This window comes from Cetorhinus maximus, chromosome 2 (assembly GCF_964194155.1).
Source record: "Cetorhinus maximus chromosome 2, sCetMax3.hap1.1, whole genome shotgun sequence".
Classification (NCBI taxonomy): Eukaryota; Metazoa; Chordata; class Chondrichthyes; order Lamniformes; family Cetorhinidae; genus Cetorhinus; species Cetorhinus maximus.
In genome coordinates, this window is record NC_135880.1 from 40,808,042 (window position 1) to 40,831,231 (window position 23,190).

Below are 23,190 nucleotides of genomic sequence, written 5' to 3' on the forward strand. Positions count from 1 at the left end.
TTCAAATTATACCACTTGCAACTCTTAGTAGAATATGAGTGCCATATAGTTAAAAGCTTAAAATAACACTTATAACTTCCGCTATCCTTGTCTTCACTTTTTCCCTTTGTTTCTTTACTATACCCATTATCATTCACTTTGGCTATTGTATCATGACATCTTTTGTTATCTAATCTCTTCTGTCCTCAACCCTATCAGAGACCTTCTCTTTTGTTCTTCTTGCCCTCTCCCCATTTCTGCTGACTTAAAAAGGTTTAAATTTCTATCTTTCTTCAGTTCTGATGAAAGGTGACCCTGACCTGAAATGTTAACTCTGTTTCTCTACTCAGATGCTGCTTGACCTGGTAAGTACTTCCAGCATTTGTTGTTTTTAATACAAGTACTTTAGTGAAATTGGACAAAACCAAATCCAACCACATCAATCAAGAAATACCATTTCATCTAATAGAAATACTTTATTTTATTATAAATAGCACAACACATGTTTACAGTTGTGTGCCTTTCCATAAATTTATTACAAAAATATGAATAGCAATCTTTCTATACAAACTTAAAGAGTTTAGTCTTTTAAAATTATTTTTGTACCTTACATGATTTCTTAAATACCCAAATTATGTTTTTGAGATCAAAAATATATATTGCTCTTAGTGAAAAAGCATTTATAGTTTCATATTTATTTAAATTCAGTCTGTAAAAAGTAATTATGTATTACCAGTAATAGTTATAATTTGTTCTCGACACCTAAAATTTGTGGCTTAGATATCTATGGAACAATTTTTCAACAAAATAATAAAATCAAAAATCACTAGTTGAATAGGATATATTAAATATATAAACAAAAGTGCTTTATAACATGTACTGTACACTGTGCTTTATAACACTGACAATTCACTGTGATATAAAATCAACAATTTGTTTTATTAGCTTATTTAAAAAATCGATCAATGGTGTTTTTGGAATCATTACATCTTGCTTTCTTGGTTGTTGGCTGCTGGGCCGCGGATCCAGTCCTGGGAACAATTTTAGAAAGAAAATATTCAATAAATATATTTGCAAACAACAAAACAGCGAGAATTAAGTTCAGGTGACTCCTCAGTTTTTTGTTTGGATTTAGATCACATTGGATTTTACACAAAGGTGAATAGAAAATAAGGTGACGTTTTCTTCTTAGCATTTAGTTTGAGGGTAGTGGTGGACGAAGGATAAGAACTAATTACCTACCCAACAAGTCAGGATTAGTGTCAGTTAGAGGTAGAGGAAAGAAGACAGCCAGGTTTGCATTTCTGTCACATCTACAATTCTTTGTACAGCAAATTTCTAACCTTGCCCAGGTTCATTTACTCATAAATCATGAAATCAGATGTTTCCTGACAGACAGTTAAGCCCAGAAACACTCTTGCGCATCATCCAGTGATCAGAGAACACATTTTACATTGTGCTAGTGTCTTTGACTTGTGATGCATGGGTCTCACTCAATCAGCAGAAACACCAAAGATAAACTTACCAGCCTTGTACAAATGGGCCTCCCCACCTGCCAACCTTTAAAAATTAAGCAAGTTCATCTTTGGTGTTGTAGCCAACTGAGACCCACATGTCACTTTCCAGTCTTCCTTCCAACACTCTTAAACCATATTCGTAGAAAATGTTTCCATAACAATACTTAATTTCTCATAATCTGAAACTTGCTACTAACAATACTCTTTCCTTAAGTATTGCTGAAAAAAAAGAGACAAGCTATCAAAGCTTTTTGTCTTGCACTCATTAGGACCGCCAGGTATGTGGGCCATATGCCTCAATGACTGGCAGATCGTATCAAACAGCACGTCCCTTCGACCATTCGCAACAGGCAAAATACTGACCGTACCCAACCATCCCGTGCTTGCAAAACTGAAAACATAGTGTCCAACATTAGATGTGATTTTGAGATTGGAAATGCTTGCCAAGCAATCCTGATTGTGCTAAGAATTACACTGAAAACCAATTTAAGATTATCAGTGGGGCTTGCAGTGTGGTTCACTTATACATGCTAGAATATACTCGCACACAGAGCCCTGTTGTTAGCAGACAAAGGGAGCATGTCCATGCATTGCACCTTTTCCGCATAAACAAAAGCTTGGCAGACAGCCATTCCCCATCGCAATGCCTTGACCAATCAGAGTCAACCTGCCTGGTTTGAATTTGAACAAAATCTGGGCAGTTAACTTGTTCTCTGCTACATTTTCCATGGCAACGCTTCTACCAATCAGAGTCCACTTGTCAAGCAATCAGCACTCTCCTCTCATGCAGTATAAACTGTTGTTCCTTTTAATGTTGGTTTATCTTGCAGGCTACCCTGATGAATGCAAGACAAAAAACTTCAATAGCATTTTCAGCAATACACAAATTCTGTACTACCAAAGAGCTATTCTTCCTTACTATTATGCACCAGACACAACATGGACTCCAATTCTCCTATCCATTTCAAAAGGTGGTAAATACCACTTTGTCCCAACATATTTCTCAAGCTCTTGAGCTAATCATACAGAAGCAGAAAATAAAGAAAGTTATTTATTCCAATAACATGTTCCAAATGCAAACAGTATTTGCGTTATCCCAAAAATAAGAGAGAGGGAAGTAGTGCAAAGCTAGCAAAGAACACATGTTTTCACATGAATAAAACTTATAGAAAATATACTTAGTACATTGCCAAATATATTATAAAACAAAGCCATAGTTTTTCATTAACACACTCTTCAATTCAGTATATATGACTCAAATGTATAAATAATAAAAAGTTATAATCAGTAAAGGGAGATACAATACTACCTTGATTATCTCACCTTTTTGTTCGAGCAATTGAATTTGAAGACGTTTTCCCAAATCCTGTCAGACCTATCAATCAAAAAATAACATAATATCCTTTTCGCCCCCACAGGGAAAAACAATTCAGAATAATTACTTAGCATTCTATTCAAACACTACACAGAGCCAAAACATTTTTGCAATCATTATTTACATTTTGTTTTGGAGGGGTGAAACTTTTGTGCTTATCCAGTTGAGAGTTTCAGTACAGGAAATGGAATACTTTGTTACTTTATGAATCAGCATTAGCAAACACACCTCCAGGTCAGGCATAACAGTCATCCAAGAAGAAGCCTAAAGTTCCCTAAGCTGCATCGCCAAAAAAAAACAATCAACTGAATTTTTGAAGTTGTTACAACAACTTGTATATATTGTCACGAGGATATGCCCCTTTATTTTTGAAAATATGATTATTCAGCTTTCAATTGACTGGAAATTTTGCAATTCGAAATGAGACAGAACAAACTACTTAAAAATGCAAGGCCGCCTTCCAAGGTGAAGATGAAATAAACAAACCTTCAGACCCATCTTCAAAACTCATCACTGTCCAAGGAAGAGACATTAAAATGCAAAGTGCTGGATGTTGAGGCAATGGCTATCACCAAAATCTACCAGACCCACCCATAAACCCTTGGAAATACATAATGGGCGAAGTATAACAGGCCAGGCTGCAACCACTGTAGTAGCAAGTGACACGGAGTGTCAAGAAAGTTTTCAGCAGAGGAAACAGGTTGAAAAGCTGCGTTCTCTCCCCCTTTTGGGAAAAGATTGTTACCCGGTTCGAGAAGTTAAGCATCAAAAACCTATCAATGAATTGAGATCTCATAATATTTGCACAATCTTCTACATCTGACCACATTTACAAAACCAGCTGATCCAAATCAGTCACAACGTTTAACAGTCTATGCCTCAAGGATAAGCAAAGGACACTTAACCCTATATTCTTCTAGCTTTTTTTAATTCCCTCATTTCTGATACCTGTGTGAGAGAGAGATGTCATGTTTTTATTATTCTTTCCTCGGGCTTAGTGGTTAATAAATTTTCTCTTTCTCATTACATCATATAATGCCTTTAAGTAATGAAATATTCCAATAATAAAAACAGAAAGTACTGGAAAAACTCAGCAGATCTGGTAGCATCTGTGGCGAGAGAAACAGAGTTAATATTTTGGGACTTCTTTGGAATTGAAGAGAGGTAGAAATGTGATTTTTTTTGCTGTTGAAAAAAGGGGCAGGGTTGGGTGGAATAAAAGGGAAAGTAGGGGATAGATTAGAGGGTGGGGGAGATTTAATACCAAAGATGTCATGGAACAAAAGGCAAAGGGAGTGGTAATGGTAACAGTAAAGAAACAAAGCATTGGTCCAGAGTAGGTGCTAATAGAAGAATAAAGGTCAGCTCTGTCTGAAAGCATAAGTATAGGAACAAGATACAGACTAGCACTTGGCAAAATAAAATTCAAAATGGAGTACAGAGTTCATGGTCTGAAGTTGTTGAACTTAATGTTGAGTCCAGAAGGATATAAGGTGCCTAATTGGAAGATGAGGTGCTGTTTCTCCAACTTGTATTAGCCTTCATTGGAATATTGCAGCAGATCAAGGACAGAAATGTGAGCATAAGAGCAAGATGGTGAATTGAAATGGCAATCAAAAGGAAGATCAGGGTCGTGCTTGCGGACTGAGCAGAGTTGCCTCACAAAGTGGTCAGCCAGTCTGCGTGTGGTCTCTCCAATGTAGAGGGGAATGCATTGTGAGCAGCAAACACAGGCTAAACTGAAAGAAGGGCATCGCTGCTTCACCTGGAAGGACTGATTGGGGTCTTGGACAGTGAGGAGAGAGGAGATAAATGGGGCAGGTGTTACAGCTCCTGCGATTGCATGGGAAGGTGCTGCGTTGGGGGCGATGGAGGAGTGGACAGGATGTAACAGAGGGAATGGTCCCTTCAGAATGCTGACAGGGAAGATAGAGGAAGATGTGTTTGGCGGTGGCATCATGCTGGAGGTTGTGGAAATGGCAGACAATGATTCTTTAAATAGAGACTGGTGGGATGGAAAGAGAGGACAGAGGGGAAGGGATAAGGGCAAAAGTGAGGAAAATGGGTTGGGCATGGTTGAGGGCCCTGTCAACCACAGTGGAGGTTGGAAATGCTTGGTTGAGGAAAAGCAAAGACATATCGGAAGCACCATCGTAGAAAGTTGCATCATCAGAACAGGTCAACAGAAACTAGGAGAATGAAACACAGTCCTTACAGGAAGCAGGGTGTTAGGAAGTGTACTTGAGGTAACTGAGCAAGGACATGGGCAGCAGAGTTTTGCATGATCTCAAGTTTACAGAAGGTAGAATGCAGGGCAACAGCCAGGAATACATTAGAATAGTGTCACAATTATGAGATTTATAAGATTAATATATTTTGGGACTGTAGTTTGAAATTTAGGATAAATGAAGGGTGTCATGAGACTTTTAAAGCCTGCCTGACAGTAAACCTGGGCGGTTTAATTGTTAAAAGTTCAAAGGAAGGCTTAGATTGTTTTCCTGAGAAGGAGGTGTGAGGTATTTATGTCTGAAGAAAATGGCAGCAGTCTCTGAGTTACAATCAATAGACTCGGAGTCTCCCAAAGTCCCAAAAAGGTGTTGTAGGTGTTGGATGTAAGCAGTTGTGCTGTAAACTGCTGTCCATTTCCTTCTAAGATGAAAGGAAGTTGGGGTCAAGAGTAGCCAATTAATATTTCTACCTGGATGCAAGGCTGATGTGTTTCATGTTGAGATGGGGAAGCGGGCAGAGGAAGCCATTTTTTGAGATTAGGTTACAGGCTTCCCTACAATCAATGAATATCACATGCAGACAGCAGTTCTGTGTGGTCAGCAGACAGAAAAGGCCATTTGGCATGCAAACTACCACAGTCAGATGCATGGGGGACACGGTCTCTAATTGAAGAAATGCATTCTGTGGCCTTCTAAGCATATGCCCTGGTTTGGCCAGGGGGAAGAAGCAGCATTGGAACAGGCTTTACTGTTAGTGATGGATTTAAGAAACTCTCCAACAATTGAAGAAAGTGCCTAGAGACGGTCACTCAAAGTTACGACTCGGTGAAACATGGATACGGGAACCCACTGGAAGCTGGGAGCAACAGTGGACTATTTGCTAAAACGATTGTAATTCCTTGGAGAGATGGGTGATAAGTATAAAAGAGGAACATCACTTTCTGTAGTTTAAAGTATGAGTTGCCTACAAAAAGAAAATACCATGAGTCAATAAATCATTTGTTACAGTAAAAGTTTTAAAACGCGAAATCTTGTGTCATTCTTTCAGCTATCAACCGAAATTTTGACTCTCTTTTTAAATCTTTTAATGTAACAAAATTCAAGTCGAGGGGTAATGTAGGCATCTTGCTTTCCTTTGTTCTTGGAATTTGGGCGACACCGAAATGTAGTATTTACTGCTTAGCCTTGATGGCGTTAACAGCCAGTTTGGGACTGCAGTCACATGGAGGCCAGATCAGGTGAGGGTGACAGGTTCCTTTCTGTAAAAGGATGTAAGTGTGCCAATTAGGTTTATACAAAAATCCAGCAGATTTCATGGTAATTTTTTGGTGCCATCTCACAAACTGCTGGATTTATTGAATTCAATCTCTCAATCTCTGGGTTGCTAGGACACTATCAGCTATTAAGCTGGGCCAGTCTTGAAGAACCATGAAACAAATAAAAACTCAGCAGAGCAACCTTCACTACGGAAATGTAAATTTCTCACAGCAGCTATGTTTATATTCTCTCTGACTGCGATTCCCACTTAGTGCAATGTGTGCAGAGTCACATTTAGCTTTTTTTTCTCCTGGCCACTAAGGGCCTCCATCCATGGGAACGATTAAATTTCACAATCTCATTTCTTAGAAGACTCCAACAGCATGAAAGTCTGGGACAGTAGAGAGAAGCAGATTTCACCCCATCCAAGCTGAAACCTAGGCCGAGAGGTGAAAGGATAGTAAACTAACCCAGTGTACCACTTGATATTCCATAATTCAGTTTTCGCTGAAAGAAGACATTTTGTTGAAGCTTTTCGTTCATCTGGCACTCATCAGGGCAGTTTGCAAGAATACCAATGTCATGGGAAACAACAACTGACATTATTACTCTTGCAAATTGTCCGATGAGTGCAAGACAAAAAGCTTTGACAAATTGTCTTTTTTCAGCAATGCTCAAGTTCTGTACCACCAAATTCAGTTTTCATTGGAAAGGAGTGAGGGAAGCATCACTTTATGGAGGAAATTTGCTGATAGCCCTCAGCATTCTGCTTTAGATTCTTACATGCATTTAGAAAAAAAATTAACAAAAGATTTACTCACCATTTTCTCAGCTTCTTCAAGTAATTTATAACCAGTTTCATCTCTTTACTGTCACTAATCTATATCCACATTCTCTCAGTTATCAATATTATGTCACAGATTAGAGACAAAAAAGTTAAGTTAGTGCCCCTCTGAGGGGCACTAGACAAACTTGTATCACATCTCGCTGCTCACCCCACTCTGACAGCGCATTTTAAAATTATCCCAAACCATTCACAAACAATAGGCATCAGCTAAGGGATCTTAGGGGGAGGGGGTAGCGCAGTGGTCACCAGATTAATAATCCAGAAGCCCAGGCTAATGCTCTGGGGACATGGGTTTGAATTGCACCACAACAGCTGGTGGAATTTAAATTCAATTAATAAATCTGGAATTAAAAAAGCTAATCTTGGTAGTAGTGATCATGAATCCATTGTCAATTGTCATAAAAACACATCTAATTCACTCACAGAAATCTGCCGTCCTTATCTGGCCTGGCCCATATTCCAGATCCACAGCAATGTAGTTGATTTTTAAATGCCCTCTGAAAGGGCCTAGCAAGCCACTCAGTTGCATCAAATCACTACAAAGTCTATGAAAAGTAATTAAACTGGAGAGGTCAATTGGCATCAACCTAGGCACTGGAAACAACAATGACAAACCCAGCCCTATCAACATTGTAAAATTCCCCTTATCAATATTTGGGGGCTTGTGCAAAAATTGAGAGAGTTGTCTCACAGACTAGTCAAGCAACAGCCTAACATTATCTGTAAGGTATGATTCCGTGAGCATGACTATGTCCCAGACACCACAATCACTACCCCAGAGGTGGCGCACAGTGGTATACAGTCAGGAGGAAGTTGTCAACATTGACTCTGGACCCACGACGTCTCATGGCATCAGATCAAACATGGGTAAGGAAAACCCCTGCTGGTTACCATCTGCTGACACATCTCAGGTGATGAATCAATACTGCTCCATGTTGAACACCAATTGGAGGAAGCACTTAAGGCGGCAAGGGCACAGAATATACTATGGGTGGGGGAGTTCAACGCCCATCACCAAGAGTGGCTCAGTAACAGCACCACAGACCAAGCTGGCCAAGTCCTAAATGATATAGCTTCTAGACTAGGCCTGTTTTTTAAAAATTCACTCATGGGATGTGGGTTTCGCTGGCTGGTCCAGCATTTATTGCCCATCCCTAGTTGCCCTTGAGAAGGTGACGGTGAGCTGCCTTCTTAGGAACACCCACAGTGCTGTTAGGAAGGTAGTTCTAGTATTTTGACCCAGTAACAGTGAAGGAACGACGATATATTTCCAAGTCAGGATGGTGAGTGACTTGGAGGGGAACTTGTAGGTGGTGGTGGTGTTCCCATCTATCTGCTGCCCTTGTCCTTCTAGATAGTAGTGGTCGTGGTTTAGAAGGTGCTTTCGAAGGAGCCTTGGTGAATTCCTGCAGCGCATCTTGCAGATGGTACACACTGCTGGTACTGTGCGTCGGAGGTGGAGGGAGTGAATGTTTGTGGATGTGGTGCCAATCAAGCGGGCTGCTTTATCCTGGACGGTGTCAAGCTTCTTGAGTGTTGTGGGAGCTGCACTCATCCAGGCAAGCAGGGAGTATTCCATCTCACTCCTGATTTGTGCCTTGTAGATGGTGAACAGGCTTTGGGGAGTCAGGAGTTAAGTTATTTGTCACAAGATTCCTGCTCGTGTAGCCACAGTATTTATGTAGCTAGTCCAGTTCAGTTTTTGTCAATGATAACCATCAGGATGTTGAGAGTGGGGGATTCAGTGATAGTAATGCTATTGTATGTCAAGGGGCAATGGTTAGATTCTCTCTTGTTGGAGATGGTCAATGCCTGGCACTTGTGTGGCACGAATGTTACCTGCCACTTGTCAGCCCAAGCCTGGATATTGTCCAGGTCTTGCTGCATTTGGACACGGTCTACTTCAGTATCTGAGGAGTCACGAATGGTGCTGAACATTGCGCAAGTGAACATCCCCACTTCTGACCTTATGATGGAAGAAAGATCATTGATGAAGCAGCTGAAGATGGTTAGGCCTAGGACACTACCCTGAGGAACGCCTGCAGCGATGTCCTGGAGCTGAGATGCCTGACCTCCAACAACCACAACCATCTTCCTTTGTGCTAGGTATGGCTCCAACCAGTGGAGAGTTTCCCCACTCCCCGATTCCCACTGACTCCAGTTTTACTAGGGCTCCTTGATGTTATACTCGGTCAAATGCGTCCTTGATATCAAGGGCAGTCACTCTCACCTCACCTTGGAAGTTCAGCTCTTTTGTCCATGTTTGAACCAAGGCTGTAATGAGCTCAGGAGCTGAGTGGCCCTGGCGGAACCCAAACTTGGCATCAGTGAGCAGGTTATTGCTAAGCAAGTGCCACTTGATAACACCGTTGATTACTCCTTCCATTACTTTACTGATGATTGAGAGTAGGCTGATGGGGCAGTAATTGGCCGGGTCGGATTTGTCCTGCTTTTTGTGTACAGGACATACCTGGGCAATTTTCCACATAGCTAGGAGATGCGAGTGTTGTAGCTGTACTGGAACAACTTGGCTAGGGACGCGACAAGTTCTGGAGCACGACAAGTTCTGGAGCACAAGTCTTCAGTACTATTGCCCGAATATTGTCAAGGTCCATAGCCTTTGCACTAACCAGTACCTTCAGCCATTTCTTGATATCATGTGGAGTGAATTGGATTGACCAAAGACTGGCATCTATGATGGCGGGGACCTCCGGAGGAAGCTGAGATGGATCATCCACTCAGTACTTCTGGCTGAAGATTGTAGCAAATGCTTCAGCCTTATCTTTTGCACTGATGTGCTGTGCTCCCCCATCATTGAGGATGGGCATATATGTGGAGCCTCCTCCTCCAGTAAGTTGTTTAATTGTCTGCCACCATTCATGTGGCAGAACTGCAGAGCTTAGATCTGATCCATTGGTTGTGGGATTGCTTAGCTCTGTCTATCACTCAATGCTTATGCTTTTTGGCATGCCAGTTATAGTTCCACTAGGTTGACACCTCATTTTTAGGTATGTCTGGTGCTGCTCCTGGCAAGAACACTTTTCATTGAATCAGGGTTGATCCCCTGGCTTGATGGTAATGGTAGAGTGGGGATATGCCAGGCCATGAGGTTACAGATTGTGTTTGAGTACAATTCTTCTGCTGCTGATGGCCCATAGCACCTCATGGGTGCCCAGTCTTGAGTTGCTAGATCTGTTCGAAATCTATCCCATTTAGCACTGTGGTAGCGCCACACAACGCAATGGAGGGTATCCTCAATGTGAAGGTGGGACTTTATCTCCACAATGAGTGTGCGGCGGTCACTCCTACTTATGCTGTCACTGACAAATGCATCTGCGGCAGGCAGGTTGGTGGGGATGAGGTTAAGTGTGTTTTTCTCTCTTGTTGGTTCCCTCACCACCTGCTGCAGATCCAGTCTAGCAGCTATAAGCTTTAGAACTTGACCAGCTCGATCAGTAGAGGTGCTCCACAACCACTCTTGGTGATGGACATTGAAGTCCCCCGCCCAGAGTACATTCTGCGCCCTTGCCATCACCAGTCTTCCTCCAAGTGATGTTCAACAAGGTGGTGTACCGATTCATCAGCTGAGGGAGACGGTACATAGTAATCAGCAGGATGTTTCCTTGGCCATGTTTGACCTGATGCCAGTTCACTTCAGCTAGCACAGTTTTCATGCCCATAGTTGCCCTTATTTAAATTTAAAATACTAGCCTTGGACCCACTCTTCTCCCTTTCAAACTGGATGTGAAATTCAATCATATTGTGGTCGCTGCTCCTTGGGGTGTCTTCACTCTGAGGTCGTTAATTACTTCGGTCACATTATACAATATCAAGTCAAAAATAACATGCTCTCTGGTTGGTTCCAGAATGTGCTGCTCTCAGAAACTCTCTCAAAAGCATTCTATGAACTCCTCATCCAGGCTACTACTGCCAATCTGATTTTTCCAGTTTATATGTAGGTTAAAATCACCCATAACTATTGCCATCCCTTTATCACAAGCACCCAATATTTCTTCTTGTATGCTTTGTTCTAAATTGTGGTTACTGTAGACCACTCCTACTAGTGACTTTTTTATCCTACCATTCTTCATCTCCACCCAAACCAATTCTACATCCTGATCTCCTGAACCAAAGCCATCTCTAACCATTGCACAGATGGCATCCTTGATCAACAGTGCTACCCCTCCATCTTTACCTAACTTCCTATTCTTCTTGAATGACATTGACCCCTCAATATTCAAGATCCAATCTTTGTCATCCTGCAGCCACGTCTCCGTAATGGCTATCAGTTCATATTTATTTACTTCAATGTGCACTATCTATTCATTTACTTTGTTATGAATGCTACGTGCATTCAGATACAGAGCCTTTAGTTTTGTCTTTTTGTTATCCCTGTAATATCTAGTCTTGACTACTGGTGTATTCTTAGGTTTTATCTCTCTGCCTTTTCCTGCTATTCTATGACCCTCATTTCCCATATTACTATTGCGGTCTCCTGCCTTGAATCTACCCCTTGATTCGCCACATCTACCCAAGCTTGATCCCTCATCCCTCTTGTTTAGTTTGAAGCCCTCTCTACTTCCCTTGTTATGCGATTTGCAAGAACACTCGTCCCAGTACGGATCTGGTATAGACTGTCCCAACGGTACGGCTCCACTTTCCCTAGTACTGGTGCCGCTAGTTCCTCTCCAGCCCTGAGCAGATGTCCCAAACTCTGGCACTGGGTAGGCAACACAGCCTTCGGGCTCTTGCTCTTCGCTGCAGAGAACAATGTCAATCCCCCTCACTACGCTGTCCCCTACTACCACTACATTCCAGTCATGAATGGTGGACAATTAAACAGCTCACTGAAGGAGGAGGCTCCACAAATACATTCATCCTCAATGATGGGGGAGCACAGCACATCAATGCCTAAGGCATGGCTGAAGCACTTGCAGCAGTCAGAAGTGCCAAATGGATGATCCACCTCGGCCTCCTCCTGAGGTCCCAGCATCACAGATGCCATTCTTTAGCTAAATTGATTCACTCCACTCAAGAAATGGCTAAAGACATTGAATGCTAAAGAGCAATCCAATAGACTGGTAAGCCTATTTTTCCTCCACCAAGGCGACTACATCACTTAGCAGCTCAGTCTGACAGCACACCAAGAAACAGAAACATGTCACGTTGAGAACTTCATCCACATTTACAAACTATATAGCTACTTTAATTTTTTTAAATATTCTTTCACATGATGTAGGCATAGATGGCTAGGCCAGCATTTATTGCCCATCCCTAAGTGCCCTTGAGAAGGTGGTGGTGAGGTGCCTTCTTGAACTGCTGAAGTCCATGTGGTGTAGGTACACCCATAGTGATGTAAGGGAGGGAGCTCCAGGATTTTGACCCAGCGACAGTGAAGGAACATCCATGTAAGGATGGCATGTGGCTTGGAAGGAGCATGCAGGTGGTGGTGTTCCCATGCATCTGCTGCGCTTGTTCTTCTAGTTGGTATAGGTTGCAGGTTTGGAAGGTGCTTTTGAAGGAAGCTTCAAGAGTTGCTGCAGTGCATCTGTATTTGGTACACACTGCTGCCACTGTGCATCGTTGGTGGAGACCAGCAAACAACTTTGACTTGGAGGGTGTCAAACTTCTTGTGTTGTGGGAGCTGCACTCATCCAGGCAAGGGGAGAGTATTCCATCACACTCCTGGCTTGTGGCTTGTAAATGGTGGACAGGCTCTGGGGAGTCAGGTGGTGAGTTATTCACCACAGAATTTCCAGCCTCTAACCTGTTTTTGTAGCCACAGTATTTATATGGCTGGTTCAGTTCAATTTCTGGTGAATGGTAACCCCCCCCCAGGATGTTGATAGTGAGGGATTCAGCAATTGTGATGCTATTGAATATCAAGTGGAGATCGTTAAGATTCTCCAGTGGGGAGTTTTCCTGCTGATTCTCACTGACTTCAATTTTTCCAGGGCTCTTTGATGCCACATTCAGTCAAATGCTGCCTTCATGTCTACATGCAGTCCCTCTCACCTCATCTTGAGGTCAGCTTCTTTGTCCATGTTTGGACCAAGGCTGTAATGAGGCCAGGAGGCAAGTGGCCCTGATAGAACCCAAACTAAGCATCAGTGAGCAGGTTATTGCTGTGTAAGTGGCGCTTGATAGCACTGTCAGTGATGCCTTCCATCATTTTGCTGATGATCGAGAGAAGACAGATGGGAAGATAATTGGCCAGTTTGGATTTGACCTGCTTTCTGTGGACAGGACATACATGAACAACTTTCCACATTGCCAGGTAGATGCCAGTGTTGTAGCTGTACTGGAGCAGCTTGGCTAAGGGCACAGCTAAGTTCTGGAGCACAAGTCTTCAGAATTATTGCTAGAATGCTGTCAGGGTCAATAGCTTTTGCAGTATCCAGTGCCTTCACTGTTTCTTGATGTGATATGGAGTGAATCAAATTGGCTGAAGACTGGCATCTGCGATGCTGGGGACCTCAGGCGAAGAGCGACATGAATCATCCACTCTGCATTTCTGGCTGAAGATGGTTGCAAATGCTTCAGCCTTGTCTTTTGCACTGATGATCCCCCATCATTGAGGATGGGGATATTTGTGGAGCGTCCTCCACTGGTTAGTTGCTTAATTGTTCACCACTATACATAACTGGATGTGGAAGGACTGCAGAGCTTAGATCGGATCCGTTGTTTGTGGGATTTCTTAGCTCTGTTAATCTCATGTTCTGCTGTTTGGCACACAATCTAGCTTCAGAAGGTTGACACCTCACTTTTGGGTATGCCTGGTGCTGGTCCTGGCATGCTCTCCCGCATTCTTCATTGAACCAGGGTTGATCCCCCAACTTCATGGTAATGATAGAGGGAGGAATATGTCTGGCCACAAAGTTACATCTCATGGTTGAATACAATTCTGCTGATGGCCCACAGCACCTCATGGGTGTCTTGAGTTGCTCGGCCTGTTCAAAATCTATTTCAATTAGCGCGGTGCCATACAACATGATGGAGGGTATCCTTCATGTGAAGATGGAACGTTGTCTCCACAAGGACTGTGTGGTGGTCACTCACACCAATACTTTCATGGACAGATGCATCTGTGACAGCAGATTGCAGAGGATGAGGCCAAGTAGATTTTTCCTTCTTGTTGGTTGTCTCACCACTTGCCGCAGACCTAATCTAGAAGCTATGCCCATCAGGAAACAGCTAGTTTGGTCAGAAGCGGTACCACCAAGCCACTCTTGATGATGGACATTGGAGTCCCCTACCCAGAGTACATTCTGTGCCCTTACCACCCTCAATGCTTCTTCCAATTGGTGTTCAACATGGAGGAGTACTGATTCATCAGCTCATGGAGGGACTGTAAGTGGTAATCAGGAGGATACGTGACAAAGAACTTTTTTGTGTAATGAGTCGTAATGACCTGGAACTTGTTACCTACCCGGGTGGTGAAAATGCAGACAATGCTTTCAATGGGATAGTGGATGGGCACTTGAGGGAAATAAACTTGCAGGGCTATGGGATAAAGTGAGGGAATGGGACTGATTGGATTGCTCTACAGTGACTTCATGGGCCAAATGGTTGTGCCATAATGACTCTATGCCTTGAAATTTCATGGGGTCCAGAGTCAATGTTGAGGACTCCATCCTGACTGTATACCACTGTACCACCACCTCTCATGGGTCCATCCTGCTTGAGAGACACAACATAACCAAGGATAGTTATGGTGGTTTCTGGGACATTGGGTGTAAGGTATGATTCTGAGAGAAGCTGTTGCTTTACTAGTCTGTGGAACAAGCCCCAAAATGTTAGTAGGGAGGACTTTGGAGACTCAATAGGGCTTTTTTTAAAAATTCGTTCATGAGGTGTGGGGTGTGGGCTAGGGCAGCATTTATTGCTCATTCCTAATTGCCCTTGTTCAGAGGGCATTTAAGAGTCAACCACATTGCTGTGGGTCTAGAGTCACATAGACCAGACCAGGTAAGGCTAGCAGATTTCCTTCCCTAAAGGACATTAGTGAACCAGATGGGTTTTTACCACAATCGACAATGGTTTCATGGTCATCATCAGACTTATAATTCCAATTTTTTTTATTGAATTCAAATTTCACCATCTGCCATGGTGGGATTTGAACTCAGGTCCCCAGAACATTACCCTGGGTCTTTAGAATACTAGTCTAGTAATAACACCACTGTGCCACTGCCTCCCCTCGGGCTGGGTGTGCCGTTGTCATTTCTGGTGCCTAGGTCGATGCTGAGTGGTCCATCTGGTTTTATTTCTTTTTGACTTTTCTGTAGTGGTTTGGTAAATCTGAGTGGCTTGCTAGCCCATTTCAGAGGACGTTTAAGAATTAACCACATTGTTGTGGGTCTGGAGTCACATCTGAGCCAGACCAGGTAAGGACAGCAGATTTCTAAAAGACATTAGCGAACCAGACAGATTTTTACAACAATCGATGCTAATTTCATGGTCACCATTTGCTTTTAATTAGCTTTTAATTCCAGATTTTTTATTAATTAATTGAATTTAAATTCTGCCAGTTCCATCAGTGACATTACCAATATGCTGCCGCCTCCCCCAATTTTTATTAATGAAAATGATTCAGCTTTAACAACTAAGAGTATAAACATGCCACCCGATGTGGAACAGAGTCAAACTATAGAAATAAAATAGCTTTAATCTCCGGTCTGTACTGAGCTCGTTGATGTCCATTAACACAGTGAAGAGAACTGTGCAGCTGTACAGGACCTTGGTGAGACCACACCTGGAGTATTGTGCGCAGTTTTAGTCCCCTTACCTAAGAAAGGATATATTTGACATAGAGGAAGTGCAGCGAAGGTTCACCAAACTGATTCCTGAGATGGCAGGATTGTCGTATGAGGATAGATTGGGCCGACTAGGCCTCTATTCGCTGGAATTTAGAAGAATGAGAGGGGATCTCATTGAAACATACGAAATTCTGACAGGGATGGGCAGACTCTGGCTGGGTGATCTAGAACAAGGGGTCACAGTCTCAGGATACGGGGTAGACTATTTAGGACTGAGATGAGGAGAAACTTCTTCACTCAGAGGGTGGTGAACCTATGGAATTCTCTACCACAGAAGGCTGTAGAGGCCAAGTCGCTGAACATATTTAAGAAGGAAATAGATAGATTTCTGGACTCTAGAGGTGTCAAGGGATATGGGGAGACCGCGGGAGTGCAGCGTTGAGATAGAGGATCAGCCATGATCATACTGAATGATGGAGCAGGCTTGAAGGGCCGAATAACCTACTCCTGCTCCGATTTTCTATGTTTCTATAATTGTCTTCAGTGCTCCTGAGATTAGGAGGGGAAAGAACAGCCAGGGCACACAATCTTGACTGCTATCTAGTGCCCTCTGCTGGCACATATACAAATATGTGGATGTCAATTAAAGTTAGATTGTGCTGGCTGTGTTTCACATGTTCTCCCCTTAGTAGCCGACTTGGATTACTGGATACCACTAGATTCATTCATAAATTAGTGCCTTCAGGAGAAGAGTGAATACATCTCTAAAAACGCCCTAGATTAACAAGCAATACTAAAATTGGACTCTTGGAAAAATGATTGCTCACCTATTCCACTTGAAATGCATTCAGTGGTAGCTGGCTCTGCTGGTCTTTCAGTTAGCTCCTGTATAACCCCTTGATTTAGGCAGATGTCAACATGCCTGTTGAACAATGACAGATCAGTCGTTTCTTGTTTAATGTTGCAAATTGGACAAACCAGGCCATGCGGTTCTTCCAGAAAAGGGGGCCTTTCCTCTGATGATCTGGTATGTCTTATTGACTGGTCTGACTGTTGCTGCATGTAATGAGTTCTTTGTATTAGCTGGTCAAGTTGTGTAAATGAGGGCAGATCTAACATGCCAGCAGTCGATTCTTGTTGACCAAATTGCTTCTCTTCCTCTGTTGTATTAGTAGATTTATCAGATAACTTATTGCACAATAAATTGTTGTGGTCTGAAATTTCCTCTTTTAACACATCTTTATCCTTAGTGAGTTCCATGGTTTTTGCTGCATTGTTAAGAAGTTGCATATGATTTTTAAGCATCTCCTTAAGGGGAGCCTGGTCACCAGATTGCCCTGTATAGCATGTCTTGCTTTTTACTGATGATTCCCAGTTAAAGCTGCTATTTTCAGTTTCTCCTTGTAAATCTCCAACTGTAATGTTTCTATAAGTTTCTGAAGGTCCCTCCTTATATCTCATTCGTTTCTGCTCATTATTTAACTGTTCACTTCTTAGATTTATTATTTTATTTTTCAAATCATTATCCAAGTCTGATGTTTTCTTCATGCTTATATAACTTAGTTTTGAAATATTTGCTTCGCCTACTGTCTCTGCAACTTGAAAAGATTTGGTTACACACAGGCACTCATCAACTTGCTCGTTAAATTCCCCTGAAGTTGGTACGCCCTGCCTTTCGAAACATATTGGACAATTACTGGTAGCCTTTAATTCTAGGGTCAGTCCACTGCCCTCAGCGCCAGTATCTCCTGGGATTGTTATGGCAGGTTTGCAACTTTCTTGTTGCTTCTTTGCAAGAACCTGGTTGAAGAAGGACTGCTGATTGTTTTGCTGCCACTTTTTATTGAAGAAACTTTCCCTTTTGGACGTTTCTCGAAGTTCTGCTTGATTCTCGACATCTATGCTGTCAGATGCAGAGGTGCTCTCAGACTTTGCAGTATGCAAAAATTTGATGATGCTTTTTTGGTGAGATTTTTTCTCCTCTTGATGCACAAAGCCAGACACTCGCACACCTGTACAAGGGAAACACATGGGAGAAGTAATAACACGTTAACTGCACAATAGTGAAAGTTCACTAAATTAAAATGATTGCCAGAAAAAAATATTCTTCAGGTGTGCATGAAAGGCTCAAAAATGTCTTATACGCTACTTACAAAGTATATAAAATAGAAAATACAAAATACAGTTTGATAAAATATCAGCTGACAGTACAGTGTGACAGTACAGCTTGTTGGGTCCACAGTTTGTCCAAAAGCCAAGTCAACATGTCTGGGAACTTCCAGTTAGAGACTAACCATTTCCAAACGGGGGAATAAAACAGTGTGGGAGCCAAATCAAATCATTCTGAAGCTGATACCTCAAAAATAAGGCTGCTGCTGCTCACCCTCTCAATCAGTGAATGATTCATGGCATCAGAAGATCCAAGAGAAGGGTGAAATAATACAAACATGTTAAATAAATTTTTACAAATTCAAAAATTGGTTTACTATTGTCTGTTATATTTGGAAAGTCAGGGAAAAGCCCCATTATTTTCTAAAGAGAAAAATTCAAAGGACTTTTGTTATTCCTTCCACCCTTCACAGGAACTACGATCTAGGTCACATTCTATGCAATTTGTCCTGTGCAACCTACAACAGAGCAAATATTCTTGTTTTCTCATGAATTCATTTATTGGAGAGAGACACACATTTCCTGTGACTTTGACTGTTTTTGCAACTGGTAAAGCAGAAATAGGTAAATGACAGGCTCATCTTCATTACTCACTTTCCTTTCTTGTTCTGGCTGTGCTTGTTGAATTCTGCTCAAGAGTGTCACCCAGTGTGTCTTTTCGTTTTGTGGACATTGACTAATCTGCTTTTTACTTCCAAAATTTTCTGTATCTATTACAGATTTGCAGCATTTTCAGTTTTTTCTTTTTATTTGTACCATGGCCCTTTAACTTGTTAAAGCAGCAAAACTATGCGCCTTGTAGAAATTACAAACATTTTTTTTCTCACCTTTACTGCCAATGAACAACTTACTGCATATTTTAGACCCTCTCATTACAGGAGGACAGACACCTTATGCATGGAATTGTACGGTATCAAATAAAAAAGGCATCACTATTTACAGTCTACTTTTGTCACCTTGTGAAAATGGACAAACGGTCAGTCTTGTCAGGGTTAATGAGGAGCATTATGGAACGAAACAAATGTTAATTTATTCCTGTGCATCTTTATTCAAAAATTCCTGCTGCACCTTACCCATAAGTCTCAATCTCAGAGGCCGGGGATGCACGCTGTTAATCTCAGTCTTTAATAATTCATGTGCAACAGCAAAAATCTCCTCTTCTTTGGAAACCGGTGATGGAACTGTGCAGGCCCTTGTCTTCACTTCAAAGTTTACGTTCTTCAATTTTAGAGTTACTGTTTTTCCCTACAATTTTAAAGGAAGAACTCTTTTACAAAAGGAAGATTCCTTGAAACTCTTTCCCACAAGTAACACAGACTTTATGTATCATTACTTTCATGAATTACATTCTAGCCCATTTAAATTGTATTGTGTTAGCAAGGTAAAATTTCAAATACATTTTGGTCAGTGGAAAGAGAAAAAAACTGAAAAAAGGAAAAAACTGTACCCTTAGTCCTTCCTTTTGGAGATCTTCTTCAAGATCATGACAAAGATCACGGCATAAGCTGTACTGCTCTGCTGTTTTACTGATTTCACTGAATGTTCTAAAATTCAAGAGTAAACACTGTATCATATACAATTTACAAAGTTAAAATGTACACTGTGGAGATACCTTGATAACATTGGATGCCTTAACACCATGACTTCTAAAAATTGTCCTCAAAATACAATTTATACACTTCCGTAGAATATATGATACATAATTTATTGTACTTCTATACATTAAAGAATTCCATTAATTGCTGATGGAAATGCTACTGCTGTAAATGTCTTACTAGTTTGGTTTAGAAACTGTTAAAGTACCCTTTACACTAAGACAGTGTTTCTCCCTTTCAATTCCACCTTTATACACATCTCAAAAAGCAAACTTTTAATCCTCCATGCTCTACTACAACAATCACATTGCTTTCCTCCTGAAGATGCTCATCTCTGCCGCAAGATTGTTCAAATTCTTAAGTTCAATACTGAAGCCTTCATGGACAGTTATCTAAAACATCCCATTTTATTGTAGTTAATCAACCCTCTGTCATCTCAATGTTTCCTTGACATTTAACCATCCACCATCATTCACCATCTGTTCTGCAAATTTCACTATAGTGTCTGGCTACTTAACCAATATCAAGTCCTGGGAGAGGCAGAACTTATTTTAACCAAATATAGGTAAAGCATAAGCAATCCTGCCAGTACCTATAAAAATCTCTGTAGCCCTGCTCACAATTATGTCTGACCCAGCTGAATAAGAGTACACTACCCAAATGTCTTGGTTATCCCTGAGCTGAGATGCAAACTTCAAGTTGTCACCAATACCAAGGGCACTTAGTTCCACCTTTTCAACGCTGTTCACTTTCAATCTTACCTCACTTCCACTGCCACTAAATTCTGCTTTTGTTGCCTCCAACCTCTGCTTCAAGGCTTTCCTTGTTGGTTTCCCAAGATACAATCAACAAATAATCCAACTCATTCAAAATTCTGCCACCCACATCTGAAACTACACTGTCCTGCCCATCCATTAAACAGTTCCTTGCCCACCTGCAGTGACTCTTTGACCCCTAAAGCACTGAATTCAAAATCTTTATCCTCATTTGCAAATTCTTAAATGGCCTCACTTCACCCTACTGCCTTAATCTCTTCCAACTTTATATCCCAATTAGTTTTCTCATGATGCTATCTGCCTTCCACTCCTCCACCACTGATAATAAAGACTTCAATCTTCTCAACTCCCTTCTCTTTGGGATTCTCTCCCTAAATTTTATGCCTTGCTACTTCTTACCATGCCTTTAAAAACCTCCTTAAAAATCTATCTCCAAACAAGGTATGCATCACCTTCCCTTATTGTATTACTGCTCAGCATATGCTTCTTTTCTATTAAGTGCCTTAGCCACTAGATAAACACAATTAGTTGTTGCAATTCAGGTTTTCATGCAAGTAGGTGTTAGCAAAGAGCCTTTCTAGGCTGCACAAAAACAGAAGCTATGATGAGTAACATGGATCTACAAAACATTTGTGAGGATCTGTAAATGACTCACCTTTCTGTGCTCATACTCTTCCGATCACCATCTCTACAACAAGGAGAGGCATTAACAACAATATTATTTTGTCTTAAATGCATAAAGTCAACATTTGGAGTTATCTTAAAAATACTGAACTATCTATTCAATTGGAGGTATTTTTGCATTGATGTGCACCTGACCTTCCACGGGTAAACAATGTCATTTTTTTATCCATACATGTGTTACCTTAGGTTTGAGTTCTACCACTAATGAAATTATAGTTTCTTTGAGGGCAGGGTGAAAGGCCGGTTACTATATATTAGTAATGACAAGACTACGGCTTCTTACCCAAAGCAGCTTTTTGCTGTTTTCCTCATTTGGTCCATAACCTTTGGTCCCATTGTAGATCAAAAATCTGTCTAGCTCAGCCTTGAATATATTCAAACCCTATCTCTACTGCTCTCTGGAATAGTGAATTCCAAAGAATAACAACCTTCAGGGAAGAAATTACTCCTGATCACCATTTTAAAGGGGAGACCCCTTATTTTTAAACTGTGCCCCCTAGTTCTAGATTCCCCCATGAGGGGAAACATCCTCTCAGCATCTACCCTGTCAAGCCCCCTCAGGATCATATGTTTCAATAAGATCACGTCTCATTCTTCCAAACCTCAATGTGTATAAGCCCAACCTCCTCAATCTTTCCTTATAAGGCAACACCTTCATCCCAAGAACCAATCAATCAAGTGAAGCTTCTCTGAAAAGCCTCCAATGCAAGTATATCCCTCCTTAAATAAGGAGGCCAAAACTGTATGCAGTACTCCAGATGTGGTCTCACCAATGTCCTGTAATGTACTGTTGTAACTATACTCCCTATCTTTACCCTTTGCAATGAAGGCCAATATTCCATTTACCTTCCTAGTTACTTGTTATACCTATCTATGTCCCTTTGCAGACTCTGTGCCCTCCTCACAACTTGCAATAAATTACAATTAATTTTACTTTTTGTTATTGTTAGTATATGTATTAATGTTCCTGTATTCATGTGATTCAAAATCTTTAAGTAAAATATATTGAAAAGATATATTTCGTAACATATTGACTAAAATATAACAAATACAGATAAAGTTTTTGAAAGATACAGTCTGTAAATTTTTTCCTTCAGGTGCTAATTGACCTGCTGTGTATTTCTAGCATTTTTTTTTTTGCTTTTATTTCACATTTCCAGCAGTAATGCCTTTTTTTTTGTTTGCATTTTCTAATATGTTCATGTTCTGAATGAAAGAGTAGGAAGAACAAATACTAAAAATGCAAATTGTTGATTAGTCCATTCATGTAACACATTAAATGTTCTACATTTCAGAACAGGTGAGCCAGATTTGAAACACAACATGAAGTAACATTTGCAGTCAATGGGGCAATGCAATATTACCTGTCAAATCCAGATAAGTTTCAGGTCCTTTAAACATACAATGCCCAGTGTGAGTAATAACTTGACCCAGAAGTACCTAAAACATTTAGATCCTGTGCTCCAGTTGTGCATTAGCTTCATTTTAATGTAAATGAAGGGAAATTTTAAGCACCTGAACAATGCTCCAGATCTTCACTTCAGATGGGTCATTGCTCTTTGTGTAACTGTTTGCAATTTTAATGTGCCTATGTAAAGAGCATTCATGACATATTCCAGCACCAAACACGATAACCTTTATGAATTCTTGTGTGTGCTGGGGTGATCAGTATTTGTCCCCTCTGTGTTTCATCTGACCATATGGCATGTATCCTCTACCAATTGCAATGACAGGACTCCTGAGACAATGAGCTCCAATACACAGCAGTCTATTTTGTTGGGGAATGCATCTGGTATAGCCATAATGCAAGATCGTGATAACCTCCTTGCTTAGTGGTGTTTCCTCTCATTGGTCTTTGACAATGCTAAGTGTCCCAAACCAGGTAAATGGCATCAGCTGGGCAGATGATGCGCAGTACATCAGCGTCTAACTCTAGGAATAGAGATGACAAGGTAACACCATGTGCAGGGTCAACTAGAGGAAACATATTGATTGATGCAGTGGCCT

At 41.2% G+C, this 23,190-nt stretch overlaps 1 protein-coding gene across 2 annotated transcripts in view; it reads right to left on the reverse strand.

Moving 5' to 3' along the window:
* Positions 1–422: 422 nt before the first annotated feature.
* The window catches only part of polk (polymerase (DNA directed) kappa), a 110,543-nt gene continuing 87,775 nt past the window's right edge, over positions 423–23,190 (reverse strand). For both annotated transcript variants that reach the window (XM_078563629.1, XM_078563639.1), the window contains exons 10-15: positions 21,155–21,187; positions 19,576–19,672; positions 19,202–19,373; positions 16,787–17,971; positions 2,820–2,871; positions 423–1,010 (exon numbers count right to left, since the gene is read on the reverse strand). In XM_078563629.1, the coding sequence (XP_078419755.1) occupies positions 926–1,010; positions 2,820–2,871; positions 16,787–17,971; positions 19,202–19,373; positions 19,576–19,672; positions 21,155–21,187 (1,624 nt within the window). In that variant the 3' untranslated portion in view covers positions 423–925. The remainder of the gene's footprint in view (positions 1,011–2,819; positions 2,872–16,786; positions 17,972–19,201; positions 19,374–19,575; positions 19,673–21,154; positions 21,188–23,190) is intronic.